Source organism: Lampetra planeri, chromosome 5, assembly GCF_965212315.1.
Source record: "Lampetra planeri chromosome 5, kcLamPlan1.2.h2, whole genome shotgun sequence".
Classification (NCBI taxonomy): Eukaryota; Metazoa; Chordata; class Hyperoartia; order Petromyzontiformes; family Petromyzontidae; genus Lampetra; species Lampetra planeri.
Genome location: NC_136111.1, coordinates 5,007,696 through 5,026,987, shown reverse-complemented (window position 1 = coordinate 5,026,987; position 19,292 = coordinate 5,007,696). Strand labels below are relative to the sequence as shown.

The 19,292-nt window shown below is 46.1% G+C and overlaps 1 protein-coding gene across 2 annotated transcripts in view; it reads left to right on the top strand.

The window, feature by feature from the left end:
• Positions 1–11,317, top strand: part of LOC144718717 (homeodomain-interacting protein kinase 2-like) — a 29,801-nt gene extending 18,484 nt beyond the window's left edge. The window contains exons 9-17 of one of the 2 annotated variants that reach the window (XM_078594193.1): positions 1,936–2,083; positions 3,444–3,648; positions 4,780–4,958; positions 5,550–5,650; positions 7,116–7,460; positions 8,230–8,526; positions 8,857–9,041; positions 10,465–10,583; positions 10,864–11,317. In XM_078594193.1, the coding sequence (XP_078450319.1) occupies positions 1,936–2,083; positions 3,444–3,648; positions 4,780–4,958; positions 5,550–5,650; positions 7,116–7,460; positions 8,230–8,526; positions 8,857–9,041; positions 10,465–10,583; positions 10,864–11,259 (1,975 nt within the window). In that variant the 3' untranslated portion in view covers positions 11,260–11,317. Of the gene's footprint in view, positions 1–1,935; positions 2,084–3,443; positions 3,649–4,737; positions 4,959–5,549; positions 5,651–7,115; positions 7,461–8,229; positions 8,527–8,856; positions 9,042–10,464; positions 10,584–10,863 lie in introns of both variants that reach the window. The other variant, XM_078594192.1, reaches the window with a different exon arrangement.
• The last annotated feature ends 7,975 nt before the right edge of the window (positions 11,318–19,292 follow it).

Below are 19,292 nucleotides of genomic sequence, written 5' to 3'. Positions count from 1 at the left end.
GAAATTAATCAAATGCTCTTTAGGTGCTCGTCGAATGTTTCCATGGTCCGATTATACAACCAGGTAACAGAGTTTCAGGTTACAGGGTTGCGCAGGTGCCACTTTTGATCCACTTATTTAGGAATCATTTATGCCAACCATTTGCCATCCAGTGTTAGGAGTTAATTAATTTATACACGTTATGACGCTACTTCATACCTGTCCTTTGAACGATGCAATGCCGTCCTTCGTACAATAGGACAACCACCACCAAATTCCCCTGTCGGTATACTCAAAGCTATCAACAACAGTGCAATACGACCTCCCATCACCCACGGCTCCCTACACAGCACCCGTAACAAAGGAGGAGTCGTATAGCGACACCGTGATTCATGGTGCTGCCACTCTTGGATGCAATCCGATCCCATTCAGACTAAATATGATCCCGTTTTCATAAAAGCCTTAGGAATCCTGAATGTTTTCACTTGGTCGAATGAGCCTCGGGTGCTTCCACTGAAACCTAAGATTCCTGAGTAAATAAGTGTCATATAATTATTTACGTAAAGGGGTAATGATATAATGTGTTGGCATAATGAAATTATGTGAACTACACATATATACAGTGAAGTAATTTTAACATAACACAGCAGTATAACATGGCAAAAGAAATATAGTAATACTCATAATTTTATTATTCACGATACCATGCTCACATAATGAGCACATAGGTGCTGTCAAAGGGTTTATTGTGTTTTCCCAGTTGTATTCTCACTGCTATATTCGTCATGGCACGAGATGTGGAATCCATTCGTAACTTTTGCAGAGCCTTGCAACTTCATGCATTAGGAAATTGCTCACGGAAGCAGATCATAACAGAACTCCTCTTGAGTGCTGTTCAAGTTACCTTTTACCCTAAATGTTTGTCACATTGCTGCCAAATGGATGTTCGTAACTGTCAGAGCTAGACGAGCTAAATTAAGCAAAAATTCAAATTTCAGTGTGGTAGTGGATGTATATATGCAGTCATCGGGGAGTGGGGTGGAACTGGAAACTTACTGCACAATGACAACGCAGTTTAATCACTGGGTCAACTCGCTACCTGAATTTGAACTGAGGACCGGCGAAGCCAGTTCAGTGCACCGGACGCCTAAGCCAGCCGGTCTTTTTGTGTCGAGCCTATTTTTGTAATGCTTGTATAATGCTGTCATTGTTACACACCCAACTACCCTTTAGGCATACATAGACCTGAATAGCTGGTGAACGATCATGAATAATTGATTTGTGACTTGATTCATTATGTATGAAACCGTCTGCACGTTTTCAATTCTTAAAAAAAAAAATTACTTGACATTTCGATTGTTTTTTCAAATGCTAAAGTTTGCAGAGTGAAACTTCATTTGTTGGAGGAGTATTTCCAATGCTGATATTGATCCCAGGTTTATAGCAATAAGTATTTTTCTTGTGTTGCCTGTAGACGTAGAAATGACATATGCACGCATGCAATATATGCTTATGACAAAATCTGACAGTACCTTCCTGCAGGAGACTCTAAAGAGAACCCTTCAGAAAACAAACGTAAAATAACGTTTAAACAATAAAGTACACTTAAATATGTATTCTTGGTTTTTTCGGTAAAGTCACGTAGAAGGGAAATAATAAAATAATAAAAATATTCAACAATACAAATTCTCACGACGTTTTGACTGCAACACAAGCAATCATCATCAGGTGATGATCAGGTGATGATTGCTTGTGTTGCAGTCGATACGTCGTGAGAATTTTTATTATTTTATATTTCTATTTTACTATTTCCCTTCTACGTGACTTTACCGAAAGAACCAAGAATATGAATCCCTGCAGTCACGTAAGCTTTAAATCAAAATACACTTAAATACATAGGGGTGAAATGACGATGTGTTTGTTTTTGTTGTTATTGCCGTTTCACCCCGTGCGCAGCATCAAGTCGTGCTTTCAGAACATGGAGGTGTGTAAGCGGCGGCTGCAACTGTACGAGCTGGGGCCCAGCAAGGCCCCATTCCTCGCGCAGGTGGCACAGGGACCGTCAACAAACCTCACGGTCACCTTCAATACCATGCACACACAGGTGAGCGCATGCCACAAGGTCAACGCCAAGTTACCTTGCAGACCGCACCGACTGGCCACGCCTTCCCGCTTGTGTAATAAAGGTCGTGGAAGCGACTTCTGGAATCCGGTCTTTAGTTGTCTTTCTTTACAACACTCCTTCACGCTGCTGACAGACAGCGTGAGAGGGATAGAGAGAGAGACGCGCGCAGCCACGTGGCAGCCTGGACCCCCGCTCTCGCGTGGACTCTTCCTCCGTTCGTTCCAGTTCTGACCACGTGTTGTTCGTCTCCACTCCTATTTAATACCTGGGTCACGTTGTTACCTTTCCACCAATCCTGGTTAGCCTCTACGGAATCTTCCAGACTCCATCGTAGGCTCCCGGGACCACGCCCCTGACTCGTCTCCCCATTGGCTGTGGCTAAAGCCAGCAGAACCAATTCTCTACTTACAGCTGTCACCTTCCCATTACGTCAGGGCCATGCCCTTAGGCTTCCTCCCATTGGCTATGGACCAGGACTGGCAGAGCCAATCATCGTGACGAGTTGTGATCCGTCAGCGACCCGGATATATCCTCACATTACACTCGTATGTACGCAACGTTGAGATGTTCCACAACGTTCCGTTCCAAGGGTTTATAACAGTTTTGGTCAATAGATATTTTCATGTCTGATACATTTTTTGGAATAACTTTGAATTCCAATTGCGTCTCAAAAGCAGTTCACGGTGAAGCTAATTTTGATTCTAAATGATTAGGTTTCCTAAATGCAACTGCTTTAAACGTTTATCCTTATGTTATACTTGATTCTTAAGAATTTTTCAATTAATTTCATGCATGTTTTTCGTTTATCTTAATATGTGTTATGAATGTTTTTCTTTACCTGCATGCTTTTTAACTCTTAACTGGCCTTTTTTAATATAACTCGGGACACTTGCCAAAAGCAGATGAGAGCAGGTTTGAGTGCTTTGATAAACCCGAACTTGATAATAAACCAAAGGAACCTACCAATGTGTCTAAATAGGAATGTTTGTAGTCGGTGTGTATTACCTGCTATCACATGGATCAGAAAGATGGACGCTTGACAAAGAGAATGGAACAAAATCTCAAAACTAAAAAAAGTAGCATGGAGAATTTCATTATATATTTACGCGATCTAACCCAAAAACCTCTTCGGATAATATTGGTCGCGAAAGCCTAGGTGTTAAACTGAGAGATGTATTCTTGGCATTACACGGGGAGACAGAAAGAGGAGCACGTATTAGAGAACATGCACAAGTTAAAGCCATCATTTTGACAATTGTGCCGTGCCGTGTGGTTTAAACGAGTTTCTACACGTGGTTTGTGACGGGTTTTATATGGTGCGCCCGTGTGTTGCATGTAGGCGGCCGGGCCTCAGTCAGCTGGTGGGGCCACGTTGTCCTTGCTGAGCCCGGAGGTCGGCTCCCTGCTGGGCTACCCGTCCGCCCTCTATCAGCCGGTGGCGCGGGGCGGTGTGACGCTGGGCCCCGCAGGCCCCCCTCAGTACCCACCGCGCCACGACACCTACCAGCAGACACTCATTGTGTGTCCGCCTCCTACCTTCACCGGTGAGCGTTGCCACCACCACTGTCATTCTGTACTAATTTTCTGACTTGCGGCACAAGTCGTCATTATTGCCGTAAAGATTATTTAAATTACTGCGAAGTAGTTTATTTTGTTTTTTTATGCTGGAGTAATTGAACAAGGGGTGTCGCAATGGTTCATGCACTGCACTTTTAACCCTTTAACCTGAGTTGGATTCCTGCCCATGGCTAACAGCAGGGGTGAGTTACACTTGAACTGGTTGTGTACCCTCCGCCTTCTCACCAACTTCTACGGACCAGTATGGTCAAACAACGTCCGTGACTGACATGGCATTGAGGAGGCCCCCATCCAGCAGGAGATTGACAAAGGGCTGCCGGATGAAGGCCTCCCAGCAGCCCTTTGTTATGGGGGGCCTCCCCCCAAACAGTGCAGGTCATGGGAGTTATTCAACAGGGCTTAACCATGCTGGCCAGTATGGATTGGTGAAGATGGGGAGCATAGATGTGGGAAAATAAGTCTAGTACAATAATGGCTTTTGCTACACCGGCCTCTGTTGCCCACAACGTATATCCACCCTTCCAACCAGTATCCGGGCCCAAATCCCTGCTTAGCTTCCCGCACCTCCAATTAGCACGGTTGGCTATGTACAGTGCTAAAGACGCTCCAACATACATACAGCTTCTGAGATCTGATGACTTCAGGCAAATTATAGGTGATCTGATGACAGGTAGTGGAAGAGTAGGTTTCAGTATTGTTTTTGTGTATGTGTAAGGCTGAAAAATATTGTATGACTGTTATAAATGATAAAATAATGCTTTTTAGCTATGAAATTAAAATTACCGAACATGTGGGCCTTTTGATTTAGTGTGTTTGGGGGTGGAGTGGTTGTCGCGCTGTGGTACGAGTTTGCTCACGGCCAACTCCAGTGACGATTATCAGAACAATTCGTGGGCCTCCCCTTGTTCGACTCGGCCTCAAAATTAGTACCTGGTGCAGTGTGTAAACATCGCCACTAGGGAGACAAAGGCGGCCGGGCGTGGTGCTGGCCATCCACCCCCTCGTGTGCCGTGCCAGCCTTGATTGGTGCTCGCTAACAGCACTTGCCCCAACAGTCTGTTCAGGCTATACGGGGATCTTTGTGTGTGTGCACGCAGGCCTGCAGGCCTCCCCCAGCAAGCCGCCCGGCTTCTCGGTCGTGAGCCAAGCCCAGCCGCTTACGCTGGCGCCTCAGGGAGGGGGTCTCTTGGCCCAGGGAGGGCTGTTGGCACAGGTCGGCGGCACCCTGGTGCTTCCTGCGTACCCGCCTCCCCGCGCCACGCTGCACACTGGCACAGTGAGGACACCAGCACGCACGCTCGCACAGTCTTGCATGTGATTATTTTTTGAAGTGGTGTGTGCAATTGCGATGGTGCATTTGAATGTCATCATCATCATCACAGTCTGTGGGCAGATGGCCCAGAGGTCTCCACTGTAGATTTCGTTTCCACTTTCCTCTGTCTTGTACCAATATGGTCAAGTGGTGCACATATTTCTGGCACCAATCTCTGATGTGGTCAATCCATTCTTGACGGCATCAATCTCTTATGTCGTCAAGCATTTAAATGTGGATGATTGATATTATGTGTGGTTATGCTTAGTTGTCGTTTGTGTCGATTTGTGCACCAGTATTGTGGTTATGTGCATTCATAATTGAGTGTTTAATTGTGGCCATGTATATAAGTGCGAGTACTTGTGTAATGTTGATTGTGTATATCTTTTTAGGTGGTCATTTGTGTAGTTGTCATTGTGTTTTTGTAGTTGTGAATGTAGGTATGACTGTTATTGTCATTCTGGCTATGTGTGCAATTGTGATTGGAATTTGAATGTCTATCTGACTGTGGTGATGTGTGTTATTGTGGTCGTGTTGTATTTGGATGCTGTGCAGGCATGGCCCAGCGGAGCCCAGCAGATTCTCCTGCCAACCTGGCAGCAGTTGGCCGCTCCCCCACCTCCTCCGGTTCTCGCCGAGTCCCTCACCGACTGGAGGTAACCTCACCTCATTACGTCACTTCACACATCATGCCACACCCCTAGTATTGCCGCGATGTCATTTTTAACAAAACTATTTGGTATGAATTTTAACGATATGACGGTATTTTAACAAAACTAACGATACAATTATCACGGTTTTCATATCGTCTATACCATAGCATTAACATATCACACAACCCTACACACTACAACAGCATGTGTATCATTTGCCACTGCACAAAACCATACTGTACCAATACTCTGCACTACCACGTCGTGCCAAACTCAAGAATGTTGGTGTCCCTTTGCAGAAGCAGTCATTGGAAACTTCTCATCTCCATGAGAAATTGTCTTGCTGCAGTGATGGAAATCCACATTTTTCGACAGTGTTAGCCATTCCTTATATAAATTACTGCTCACTTTCCACAAAGCGGTTTGCATTTTTTTTTTCTGAATGTCGCTTTGGCGCATGCGTCGGTCATCATTCACAGCATTTCTTTCTTTGCACCTGCGGAAGGGAACTTTCAACACAGACAACAGTGACCCCTAACGGCCGCATATCATCGCATTCCCTTAGCCCGCTGCTTGGGCGCTTGCGTCATATTTATCTCTACATGTATCACTGGGCAGCAAGAGTTCAACGCTCCAGATTAGTGTAAAAACCTAAATAGGCTATAAAGTTGTAAAACACTCAATTTGTAGCACATTTTTTATTGCAGAAAGAAATTTCATTTTAAACATTCCCAAGTGCAGCCTATCCTACATCCGCTTTTGAAGCTGTTATCTAAAAATAATTTCATGTTAAAAAGCTGTAGAGTAGATACTTAATAGACTGGTCATTGTCTCTAGATTCTTAACTCTATCTTGGAATTCTGTCTTTTATTTCTTATTTCGTTGAATTTATATTTATCCTTTCTGCTTCTTGTATCACTGAGTGTCTGTGTTATTCATCACGTGTAATATTATACTATATTACGTATAAAGAATACTAAATATTGATCTCTTTTTCCCTTTTAATAAGGCAGTACTATTGACGAATGTGAGGTCACTTTTATTTGATAATTGTGTTTTGCTCCTGCTGCAGCCAGATACCTCGGTTCACTCTTGCAAATGAGGCTAACTTGATCTCTAGAGTTCTAATCTAATCTGATCCTACTGGTTGCAAACTTGCTGTATTTTCACTCGTATCAATGTTGTAAAGTTTTGTTTCAAGCAACCAAAAAACAATATATTTTCAAAACGATGTACTTCCAGATATTGTGGTCGTATTGCTTGACCACAAGACTAGGATTAGCCAATCATTCACCCATTGCCTTTCAGTGGGAGAGACTGGTTATCAAATAGGAGATTTCTCAGGAGGGAAAAAAACAGCATCCAAATTATGAAAGGCAAATTGGCTGGCAAGAAATATTGTTGCATTCGGCAAGTAAACACACTTCCAGTCTCAACTTGACTTCCTCCTGCTGCATGTTCTGTACAGGGCACCTCACCCGCACCGAGCGTCGTACGGGGCGCTGGTGCAGCAGCCACCGATCCTGGCAGGGCGCGTCACGCTCCCTGGAGGACCCCCCCTCGGTGTGGCTGTCGGGGTCGGGGGCGTGGCAGGGCCACACGTGATGCAGCAGCAACAGCAGCAGCATCAACACCAGCAGCAGCAGCAGCAGCATCAGCACCAACAGCAGCAGCAGCATCAGCACCAACAGCAGCAGCATCAGCACCAGCAACAGCGGCACCAACAGCAGCACCACCACCAGCAGCACCAGCAGCCCCAGCAGCCCCCATCGCTGGTTCACGGCACACGCAAGCACAAGCCCAAGTCTTGCCGGTGAGTGCACACACGTGAATGTACACAAGCTTGTACGCCCGATATTCAGCATATGTATATGCAAGTACACTAGCATTTGTATACGTTAACATGTACCTTACTTACAGGTAGCACATGCAGAACCGCACAGGTACACATACACAGGTGCATGCAATAGCAAGCAGGTGTCTACAAGTGCGTGAAAAGCAAGCATGCAAGAACTCTCTCCCTGAAAAGTTGACATGTACTGTTACACGTGCACACGTGTGTGCACGTGGACAACGTACTGAATATACGTACAGGTTGCACTCAGCTGCACCGACACACGTCCATGTGTGTTTGGGAAGAGAAGAATAGGACCTCGTTTTCTCTGACTATGACTGACTGCTTATCTATAAACAGGGCTGCTGGGGAACATTTTCTTTCCCGTGGCTAATTCGCACTTTCATTTACTAACACAAGGCCCTGGCAGTGACGGAAGTGACCTGAGCATGCTAAAATTACAAACACGAGTTTGTCAGGTCAGAAATATTCCCCTCTGTTACCCAATTAGTGCGGCTAAGATGCATTGACAGACAAATACCATTTGCGGGCTGTTTCAAACTAGCGTGTCGTGTAGCGGCAAGACTGGGTGACATGAAGTTGTGGATCGGATAGAGCCCACGGCCGATAGATTCCCAAGCCCTGTGTGCAACTTTAACATTGCTTCTTGAGACACGAAGTAAAATCGTATTGCGTTTCTGCGTTCACGTGCCTTCCGTTCTGCACTCTGCGTTCTGCGCGTGCGCAGTGCTGCCTGCAGCCAAACCGGGGGGGAGCACAAGCGAAGCAACAAGGAGAACTGCTCCCCGCCGACGCCCCCTCTGGCCCCCTCGGGATCCTCTGCCACCGCGCTCCTCCCGCACTGCACGGTGGTGCGCGGGAGCCCCCCGTCCCAGGGCAGCAGCTCTGGCGCAGTGTGGTGCGCCCCGCCCGGGGCCCACCGGGGCGCCCACACCATCGTCATCACGGACACGCCCAGCCCCAGCACCAGCGTCATCACCATCAGCAGCGACACGGACACGGAAAGGGAGGAGCGCACGTGCAGGTGCGGGCTGTCGGACCAGCGCCTGAGCTGTTGTTGTTTAAACGTACAGTTGTTCGATTCCCGCTCACGGCCAACACCAGTGATGAATACCTGAACTGGTCCTGGGCTTCTCCCCTATGTCGACTCGGTCTCAATTGAGTACCTGGCACAATGTGTAAACATCGTCACTGGTGCTGGAGACCACCACCCCCTTGTGTGCCATGACAGCCTTCATAGGTGCACGCTAACAGCACTTGCCCCAACAGTCTGTAAGGGGATCTTTGTCAATGCACTTGTACTCATGGCGTGGACACGTGTGTTGTGCACTCGTTCCCTTTAATCTGTCTGCAGCCAAGCCAACGGCCACCAGCAGACCCCTATCGGCTGTGTGACGGTGTGCGACTCCCCCGAGAGTGGCTCCCCATCACCCGCTGGCCGTCCGTCGCCCGCAGGGGACTGGGGGTACAGGAAGCTAGCGCCCCCCTCAGCCATGGTGCAGCCCCTGCAGCACCAGCACACAGACAAGATCACTCTCGGTACGTACGGTGCTGCACCATGTACAGGCGCCAGGGTGGTGAGCTGTTAACTACCTCGCCTGGTATATTTGGAATTTTGCATCTTCTCTCTCCCCGTGATCGCGTGCCCTCCGGGTTTTCCCTCCACATTTGTAATCAAAATGCGTTGAGATTATTTGGCTGTGATATATTTCCTCGCGATAATTCACTTCGCTGAGCTATCATTTGTCGCCAGGTCGCTTCGAAAAAAAGAGATTTATATCTCAGTGGGCCTTACCTGTCAAAGAAAAAAACGGTTCAATATCTACAATCACCCGTAGGGTGTGAAGTGGATGAAAGAGATCATTGTGACGTTATTTGCAAGAGTAAAGGGGGCCTTTGTGTGATGTCATCATCGCCCAAATCTAAAATGTGAAATGTATCGTCAATAAAATGGAATTGCTGGTTTGCTTATGTTAGCTTAAACGAGGAAATTAATTACAAACAATCATCATTCTATTGTTGAAATAATGAAAGACGTTTGTTTTTCAAAACATTATTGATGGAATGACCGATTAGAATTGTTTATGTTATTCCACCATCACTCCATATTAAATGTGCCCATTTTCCAGGTGAGGTTACATTTGCCCTTTCAAAGAACAAACTCAGTGTAAAAATAGTAATTGTATGCCATTCTTTTGGCGTCTAAGTTCTCAAGTTATAAATGCAATTACAAACCTCTTCCAATACATCAATAGTATTATACTGATTGTTTTCAAGCAGTTAATGTTTTATCGTGAAATTGTTTTCTATGCCGAGGAAGATTGTTTTCTTTTTTTCTGAATTGACATTCATGTTACGTATGATCTTTGCATCCCAGGTCTGCCTTACAAACACGTTTTACTGTCCTGATGTCCTCTCGCATGGCTAATAAGTTATACAGCTCTGTGTTACGTAAAGTGCGCAGTCGGTGCTGTGCATCAGCACCACTTCCGCGGAGACAAGCTTGGCCGACGCATGTTGCGTTTGGCTCATGCTTGGTATCCAACTGGGCTATTTGTAATAGTTCCTTGCCAACAGCACTTGCCCCCAACCTTCTTCAAGTGGTGACCCGCTTCCAAGATGTGGCTCGTGAGAGCTCCCGGAATGGACCCACCGAGCTATGATCGGTCTTAGCTCGCCTACACGTAAAGAGATTAGGATGAGTGAGATGAAAGATAACACCAAGAGTCAGAGATGAAACAGTGATTTGTAGATAAGCGATCCAGATGATTGGTCACATGCACAGATGTTGTGACATCACGGTGCCGTGTTAAGTGATAACATCTATACACCTGACATGACATCGCGTGGCTCACCAGAACACGCTTATTTTATTATGTTGCCTGCCAAAAGATACATTTGAAGCGCCTTAGTCTAAGACTAAATTGGGTGTCATTGTATATGTGTGTGTGCGTGCCAACAGATGCATGTGGTGTTGGGGGCCGGGGAGTCAGGTTAGGTTTGCCGGGGGCTGGGCAGCATGGCCTTCCTCACCGGGGAAGCCACAATCAGCACCAGCAGCAGCCCTTGAACCTCAGCCAGGTGAGAGCTGTAACAAAGAGAAGTTCCCTGGTGGCTCGGGGAACCCTGGACTCTTGTCCAATGCATAATGAGCTTTGTTCTTGCGCATGGCTGTGCGTGCGTGTGTGTTTTTTGCATCCTTGCTTTAGTTTTTAATTGTGAAATACATAGTACACCAAACTTGGCACAAGGTGCTGTTGTGAATGGTGGCTCTCGTTGCTGCTGCTGCTGTTGTTAATGCTTATCTCTGTCCCCGTGTATTTGACTGTGTACGTACATGTGCGTGTGTGTTCCTTCTTAGCCCCCGTCGGGCATAAGCGCCCGTCGCCAGCAGGCGTACATCGCTCCCTACTGCTTCCCGCACGCGAGCCCCCCGCACGCGCTGCACACCCACCTGGCAGCACCTCCCCCGCCGCCGCCCGCACAGACGCACCTCTACACCTACGCGGCCCACCTGGTGGGGCCCCCGCATCCTTCCGCCGGGGGCCCTGCTGCACCCCCCCAGGGTCGTGGCTGCGCTGGCCCTGGCGGTGGTTTCCCGGGGGCCCTGGTGGCCATCGGTCACCGCGTTCTGCCCTCGCCGCACTTTGCCGCTTTGCCAGTGAGGGCCCCGTACCTAGGCGCATCGCAGGGCTCGGCAATCTACACGGGCTACCCGCTCAGCCCCGGCAAGATCGGCACGTTCACCTACATGTGATGATCTTGTGGGGCTGAGCGAGTGGCGTCTCCGAATTTTTATTACAGAGGTTTGTGGGGTGGGGGGAGGGGGGTAGGGGTCGGGGTACGAAGATGCTGGATCCCATCGAAATTCAACATTCAACTAGGATTTGAATGATCTGTTCCTCCGTGATACAGAATGAGGTTTACATCTGGGAATGTGCATTTGTTTACCTAGAGTTCTGCATTGTCAAAAGATATGTATTTTAATATAACTTATTAAGGCCCATGAGAGACCTTTTCCATTAATTTAATTTTCCTGCTTTGTAGCCGTGGCTCGTGATTACCAGAGGGTGTTTTTCACATTTTTTATTTACACTATTGCAGTAGCACCCAGTGCCCACTTGGTACGAATAGGTTTACAGCAGAGCTTCTGAGTAATGCTCCCTAAGAAACTGCCAAAGAATGGAACTGGGCTCTGTTTTGGTTTAAAAAAAAAGTAACCTTTGTGGACGCATTGACCTTAAGGCCACGCAGTAATATTTACCAAATGTTTCTCCCAAGAAAATATTTTTGGGGGAATTCAAATAAGAAATATGTATTTTCAACTCTGACTTTAACAGGTTTTAATCATGTATGTACTTTTAAACGTAATGCAACGTTTTACGAGCTGATATTTTACAATATTGACTTATGAGTCGTGCTTTCACGAACTTTGTAATTTCGTGAAAAGTGAAAATAATTTTTCACACTCAACATGCAAGCCGCTGCCAATGTGCACTTTCTGTCGTGAAAGAAAATTGTATTGAACAAATTTGATCATTAATGCAACCCCATTCAAGACTGCATTTTTATCTTTTTCATCAGAGTAAGCATTTAACGACAAAAATTTTATAACAATGACAAAAATGCAGAACTCTATGTATGCAATACAATTTTTTATAGCGTCAAAATACACATTTATCTCTAGATGTGGTGTGTATTGTATGTGCTTGAACAAATTTTTGTTTGTTTTTATATCGAAGCTAACTTGCCATGGTTGGCCTTCTTAAAGCAGTGCCATGGCAATGCTTTGTACTTCGCTGTTCCGTTACGAATTTGTGTGTCAAGTGTGTGCGGTATTTGTGTTTTTTAAAGTTTGGGGAGGTTGATTGTGTTTTGAGTGTGTGTCGTTACTATTGTCTGTTGCTTGTGTGCATGTGTGTATGTATGTTGAACTTCTTTCGCACCGTACGTAGCCGACCGTGCTAATCGGAGGTGCGGGGGAACGACAAAGGGTGCGATACCTAACCCTGGTCTACAATTGGTCCGCTTAAACATAATTGAATCAGCCAGTGTATATTGGCCAACACCAGCACTCTGGGAACTATTATAAGCGGATGTGTGGTTCTGAACACCACCAACACCACCGATTTATATGCCATGCTGGCCTCAATAGAACCTCCCTCATAGCACTCGTCCCAAGGTCTACTTAGGCTGTAAAGGGATGTTTTGTTGTGTGTCCACTGTCTATGCTCGTGTAGATACTGAAATTCTGTTTTGATTGGTGACTTCCTTTTACTTTAAAGAGCGTTGATGGATTTACTCTGTATTGGTGATAATTGTTATTTAAAACCTAATGGCTTTTACTAGTTTTTAATTTCAAAAATGTTAAACAAAACTCTCCGTTGATTAAGTGTTTGGGGGGTTGGTCCAACCATACCCTTCTCAATATTCAAAGTACACGTTCTATCATGTTAGACGTTACGTGCCGTTTTGTTCTCTATTGCACGCAGTGTGTGTCTGGAAGAACAACTTAACTGCTGTAAGTGTTTGTCTGCGTGTGTGAGTGAGTGCGTGCGTGTTTGTATGTATGTACGTATTAAGCGACCCATGTGGTGGTAAGAGAGCAATAGGCATTTGTTACATGCATCGAGACTACGTGACAGGCAATAGACTAAAGTGTGGTAAGGCATGGTGGGCGTCGCCGATCGGAATGGCGCGTGAGCTGATTTCACTCGGCCAGCGGTGCCTTCCCGCGATGCGCGCCCGCGCGCAATTGGGTGCAGCGTACGGATTGCGACCCCCTTTTTTGTATTTCGACGCTATATGAAACCGAGTTGTACATGTGACACCCGACCCGGGTAGAGAATTTTAAGAGAGTCATCGATCCCCTGGCCGACCCCCCTCCCCTGTACTTTACGCGCGTGTTGGATAAAATAACGAAGGCCAGTTCTGTTTGTGTCGGCTGTGAGCATAGTCAGGTAAGCTTGGGGTTACAGGACCGGTGTTAAGTTTTGGACGTTATACATTTAAAGTTTTCAGTACGGGTGGCTATACAGTAAAGATTTAACAAAAACTTAGAGCTGCTTTATAGGCCTTAAGGTGTAGACGTCAATAATTAAAGAGGCTGAAATGTATTCGTATAGCATTTAGGAGTCCGAAGTTTTTGCTTAGGTGTTAGAGGTTGCAGAGGTTATGCTTAATCATGGCTGGAGCCGACCGTTCTGTGTTAACATGTCCAGTTGTGCTGTGGGCTAGTTACTATGCGTGTGGGAGCTGCGGAGGCCAGCGATTGTGGCCTGTATTTTATTTGTTACGTTTTTTAAAACTTTTACTATTGTCTTCACGTGATCGTTTTACTAATTAACTAAATCTTCTTAATTGTAATTAAGTTTTACACGGGGCTGGTTTTTATGAAGCCCTCGCGTGTGTATGTGTTTGTCGTCACCCGGTGTGGTGTGCTAATCGTGTATTACTCGGTGTCACTGTGTCGGCTCTAGGTTTTACCGGTGTGTTTTTGGTGGTGGTGTGCCGTGCATTTTTTTGTAGGCGATCCGATCATGTTTATTATGCTTGAAGTGTGTGTACGAGTGCGCGTACACTCTTACACAAAAATAGTGCCGTTTGGTTTATCATTATTGACGTTATTATATGCGTCCGCGTGTGTGTGCGTGCGTGCTGTTTTTTGATTTTTGGAAGAAAAAACATGACCTAGTATATATACTGGTGTTGCAGAATCATAGCTTGGGTATGGTCGTAATGCGTTGGTTTTGTGTACGCAGTTGTGTAAACCCGTGTTAGCTCGTTTTAGCTCACTTGCGCGGAATGCAAAAGCGCACTTATAGTGGTGAGGGGAGAATGGAGTTGTGGGGGGTTTTGGGGTGGGCGGGGGGGGGGGTCCTTGCAAATGTTTTGACCGGGGGCAACTGTTGAATGCAGGGGCGGTGGGGAAAATTACCCACCCCCCCTCTCCACGCAACCCCCCCCCCCCAACCCCCCATTGCACTCGCGTCTCTCCAACCCCCTCCCTACTCGTTCCCTTTTCTCCTCCTCACTCTCACCTTCTCACTCAAGAGGTGGAGTTAATGTTCAGTCCCAGTGCCTTATATATACACACACACTATATATTATATATAAATAGTTATTTGTCTTGCTGTAACACTGTGTCCTGTGTCTAATGGATGGAGTGCTGCTGCTGCTCTGCGATTCTACTTGCCAGCCTGCCAACCACAGTTCCTGCAGTGTGCATGTCTAGGACAGGCTGCTCTGTCTTTGGTGTCTTAGAAGTCCCCTTTCTAAGTGGCTCGAGGAAAACCCATTGTGGCCATGTGTGTCCTTGTAAACGTGCATGATGTCTGGCCTGGTGTTCCATAGGACCTGAGTTGGCCTGATGTCCAGTGAGATGGGGGTCAATGTGTGGCCTCGTGTACTGTGACTGCTCGTCTGGCCTTGTGTTTCGAGAAGATTCCCTTTAGACCTGGTGTCTCGGAGGGCTGCATTGTTTTGCCTGGCATCTGGGAGGGTCGTGTGTTAGACGTAGTGTTTGTGCCAGGATTGTGTGTCGTCCTCTTTCACTTGGTGTATAGGGGGAGTGTCCTTTTATGCCCATTGTCTTGCTCGGGTTCTCTCTATGGCCGTCTGTCTGGGGTTCTGTCTGGCCTGCTGTCAGGGGAAGAGATATGTGAGGATAAAGGAAAATTGTTTTGCGGTGAGGGGGTGGCACAATTGGGGAAGTAGGCTCCTGGAATGGATGTAACATTTCATAGATTCGTCGATTCGAATTCTTAAGTTTGCGATACGTGCATTGACTTGTGCATTTTGGAATATTTTTTACGTTCGATTCGTAGCCCGCAGTTCATCCAAGTTTCATTTATAGCTAATAGAACAAATAAGCCACAAGTTTAAAATGACAACAGACAGTTCAGATTTTGTAAATGAGACTAATAGTACCGTACAAACCGTAACGATGGAACCACGGAGACGGGCGGTCTGCTTTAGTGCTTTGGCAAGGTCTCGATTGTTCTTTCTTGTTTGTAGTATTAATATACAAACTGCAATGGAGACAATGTAGACGCGGTACAAATGAAATGATACAAACGACAGTACAAAAGACATGGACAGTACAAGATAATGAATTTTCTTTTGTGAAGCCAAGACCTTTTTGATGATGCCTCCACAAGTCATACAATTGAAGTGGTATGGAGAGAGAGAGGGGGCCAAGTGTGAATCGTTTCATGCTTACTACTGTATCCGTTGTTCAGAAAGGTGAAGGTAGATGTCATTGTTTGCCCCGGTGTTTAGAAAGAAAAGTTTTATATAAAAAACTGGAATTGAAAATAATTTTTTCAAAACTCTTACAGGTTTGAGTGATCGGTGCACAATAGTTTCCATCTCTCTGGTTTTGAATCTGGCCAGTTCACAATCTCGACCCTTGCAGATTTGATGCGGCACCGGCATGATGGGTCTGATAATGCGTCTCTAACCAAATTGCATTGCTGGCCGCAGTGCCTCGTACATGTGTGTGAGAACTTCTTTCTCGCCGTACGTCGTCAACCGTGCTACGCAGCTGGACCTGTGTTTGCGCAGCTTGCACCTTGTGGGTTCTGGCTTTGGTCAACCAAAAAGGTGGAAACCCCCCCCCCCCCCCTTGTGCACTGAGACTCACTCACACACGCGCGTTTTCTCCTTGCTTCGTGTGAAAGTCCCTGTGTTGGCCACGCCACTCGTCTCCCAGGCTCAGCTCTGCTCATTGTAATGTACAGTTTGTAGTGTGCACATATAGAATATATTTCATGGGATATTAGGCATGATTTTAAGATAATGCTGCATTAGCGAGAATAATACAACGTGAAGTTAATGCCATTTTACATTACGTATATTTTATTATTCATGATGTTAGATGTCGGGAGTATATGCATATACATGTAATGTATAAATGCGTGTGTGTGTGTGCGCGCGTGCTATGTATACTGTATCATTTTTTCGAAAATGTTAGAAAGGGGATGAATCCTCCCGTTGCTCTTTCGCATTTGGCCCTGTACAGCCGAGCTTATCCACGGGTCACGAGAGGTGAGGGTTAAATTTGTACGAGAGGCATGTGTGTGTTTGGATCGTACCCAGGAAATCTGCAACATCTTGCAGGATTCCCATGTTTCGAGGATTTTATTTCATCTTGACCATGTAATTCCCTTGAGGTTTTTGGCCACATTATGAATTGCTAACAATAACAGACTTGGAGAGCAATGTGTTACGTTCTCAAAATCTTGGGCAACGTGGGCATTTCCTGTTCCTTTTACGCTGCCTCCTTGTGATGATACTTTAGTTCGATGCAGGGACTCCTCTACTTACGAACATTTGACTTATGAGCTTTCAGAGATACGGACAAACCTGTCCGTATGTCCAGTTGCCTGTTCGGACTGAGAGTCGTAAGTTTAACCGCTGCGCAATAGATGGCGGTGGTGGCATCTGCAGAACATGAAGAACCAGTGGCATTTACGTCTAGAGGAGATTATACAACTTTTAAAGCCATGCCCCGTGTTTAGTGTACACGCCGTACAACATGTTTGGAATCGACAGGAGTAAAGTTGGACTTACGAACAAATCGACTTACGAACAGACCTCTGGAACCTAACTCGTTCTTAAATCGAGGAGTCCCTGTATATTGAAATACGTGCACTGGGCGCTGTGGTTTTTATCGTCTCCCAATTCAAAATTGGATTTGTCCCTTTTCTACAGCAGTATATACCCGTATATATATGCGGCATATTCTCTACATATGTTGGTATATATATACATACCATTTCTATATTTGTGTGTATACATAAGTGTGTGTGGTTACCTACTTTTGTATATGTGCATGTTTATGTAGGGGATGGGCATGGAATTGCAAACTTTGCAAAACCATAAATCTTGACGTGATCAGAATGCGGAATACCGAATTTCTGTTTGCCGGTGTTATAATCTTTAGGTTTCACATTTTATTTACATGCTAAATATTGTGTACGCTCATTATCTACTGAAACACAGCGGGTTGTTCTTTAAAAAAACAAAGGCATACACCGGTGTTTCATTAGAATTGCACGCATGCTGACGTGTGCAAGACACGTACCCGCAGACCTTGACGTGCATTACACCCGAGACCAACACATATGTTGGCAGATATTCCTCCCCCCACCCCACCCTTTCTGCACATTCAGGGTACATTCAGGTCGACACTGCAGCCGCATGCACATTGTGACACAGGCATGCCCCCCCCCCGACTATCTATGTACACACCCGGACGGGGTGTTACACACTCCCCCCTCCCCCATGCACGTCAACGTGGAGTCGCGTGCATTCATTTTCAACAACAACAACAATCATGCAAATTTTTATTGGTTTAGAAAAAAAAAATCCGCTGGGCGGATATCTGCATATTTTATACACTTGTGATAACAGGGATTGGCGCTATACATCGGCACCACACTTTACTCTGACCAGCAGAATTTTGTGCCCATCTCGTACATATATATTAGGAAAAAAAAAACTTGTCCCCTACCATATTAATGTGTAATTGACACTTCTAGCTCAGGTCTCCCACTCGAGATGAGCATCTCTTTTAGCCATTTTGAGCATAAGGATACGATTATTTTGACCTGCCGTGTGAGTGTGTGCGTGCGTGCGCGCGCGTGTGTTCATGAACACGGTTAATCTTTTTCGACAATAATCAGGATGAAATGCCCATTCGTGGCAGTGGTGTTGGTGGAGTAGGGTTGTGGGTAGTGTTGCGGTTGGAAACCAAGGATGAGGCTGTCTCGGGACTCGGTGGAAGTAGGCGGCTTCCAGAAATCTCGTGGGATTTATCCCATGAAGCCTTTCCCATCGTGGTGGGGGGGGGGGGTAATGCGGGGGACACGATGTGAGCAGTATTGTTGCGTGATAAACGTTCACGTTGGCCTGTATTGAGCTAGTAGGGCAAGCCTTGGATGGACGGTGGGCACTATTATTTCAGAACGCAGCAACTGTTGACATCGTCGTGGGGAGTCTGGTTGAACGGGTGTTCATACGGAGGTGTCTTAATAGATATATTGACATGATGGTGTGTCCATAGTTAGGTGTGCTCAGGCTAGTATTGAGAGGTGTGTTCGCATAGATGGTATTCATAGGTTTGTTCTCATAAAGGTGGTGTGCTCATAGCTAGGTGTGCTGACACTAGTGTTATGGGGAGATGTTTTAACGAGGAGAGATAGTCACAGCACGATCTGTTCACATGAAGGTGCGTTCAAAAGTAGCCGTGTTGAGAATAGGCTCGTAGCAAAATGTGATTTCGTGGAGGAGTGGCATAGCAAACTAGTGGTTCAGGTGGAGAGGTTTTTTTCGATAGCTGTGTTCACATAGACATCTGTCCGGGTGGCTAGCTTCAATGGATTTGCGTCAATGGGACGGGGGGAAGGGGGTGTTCAGGATAGCATCAGAATAAGTGGTTTTTTTTGGATAATGCATTCAGAAAGTATGCTCCAAGCTGGGTCGTTGAGAGAGTTGTGTTTGTGCTCGTTTGGAAAGGTACAGTCATGCGAAGTCGTTAAGGAGGTGTGCCTGTATGTGTACAATTAGTGGTGCCTGTGCACACTTGGCTTGAGTGGCTTATATTAAAGTGTTTGTGGTCGGCAGCAGAAGATGACGGAGCAACCTTACGGAGTTGTCGTTCGCGCTCGGGCTTGGGATGGATGGATTGCCTCTTGAACTTGGCGGGTTGGATTGTTCCCCGGCTGGCTGCATGTGCTGGCTTTGGCTCGTTCACTCGTTGGATCGCTGGTTGGTTTGGCAGTTGGA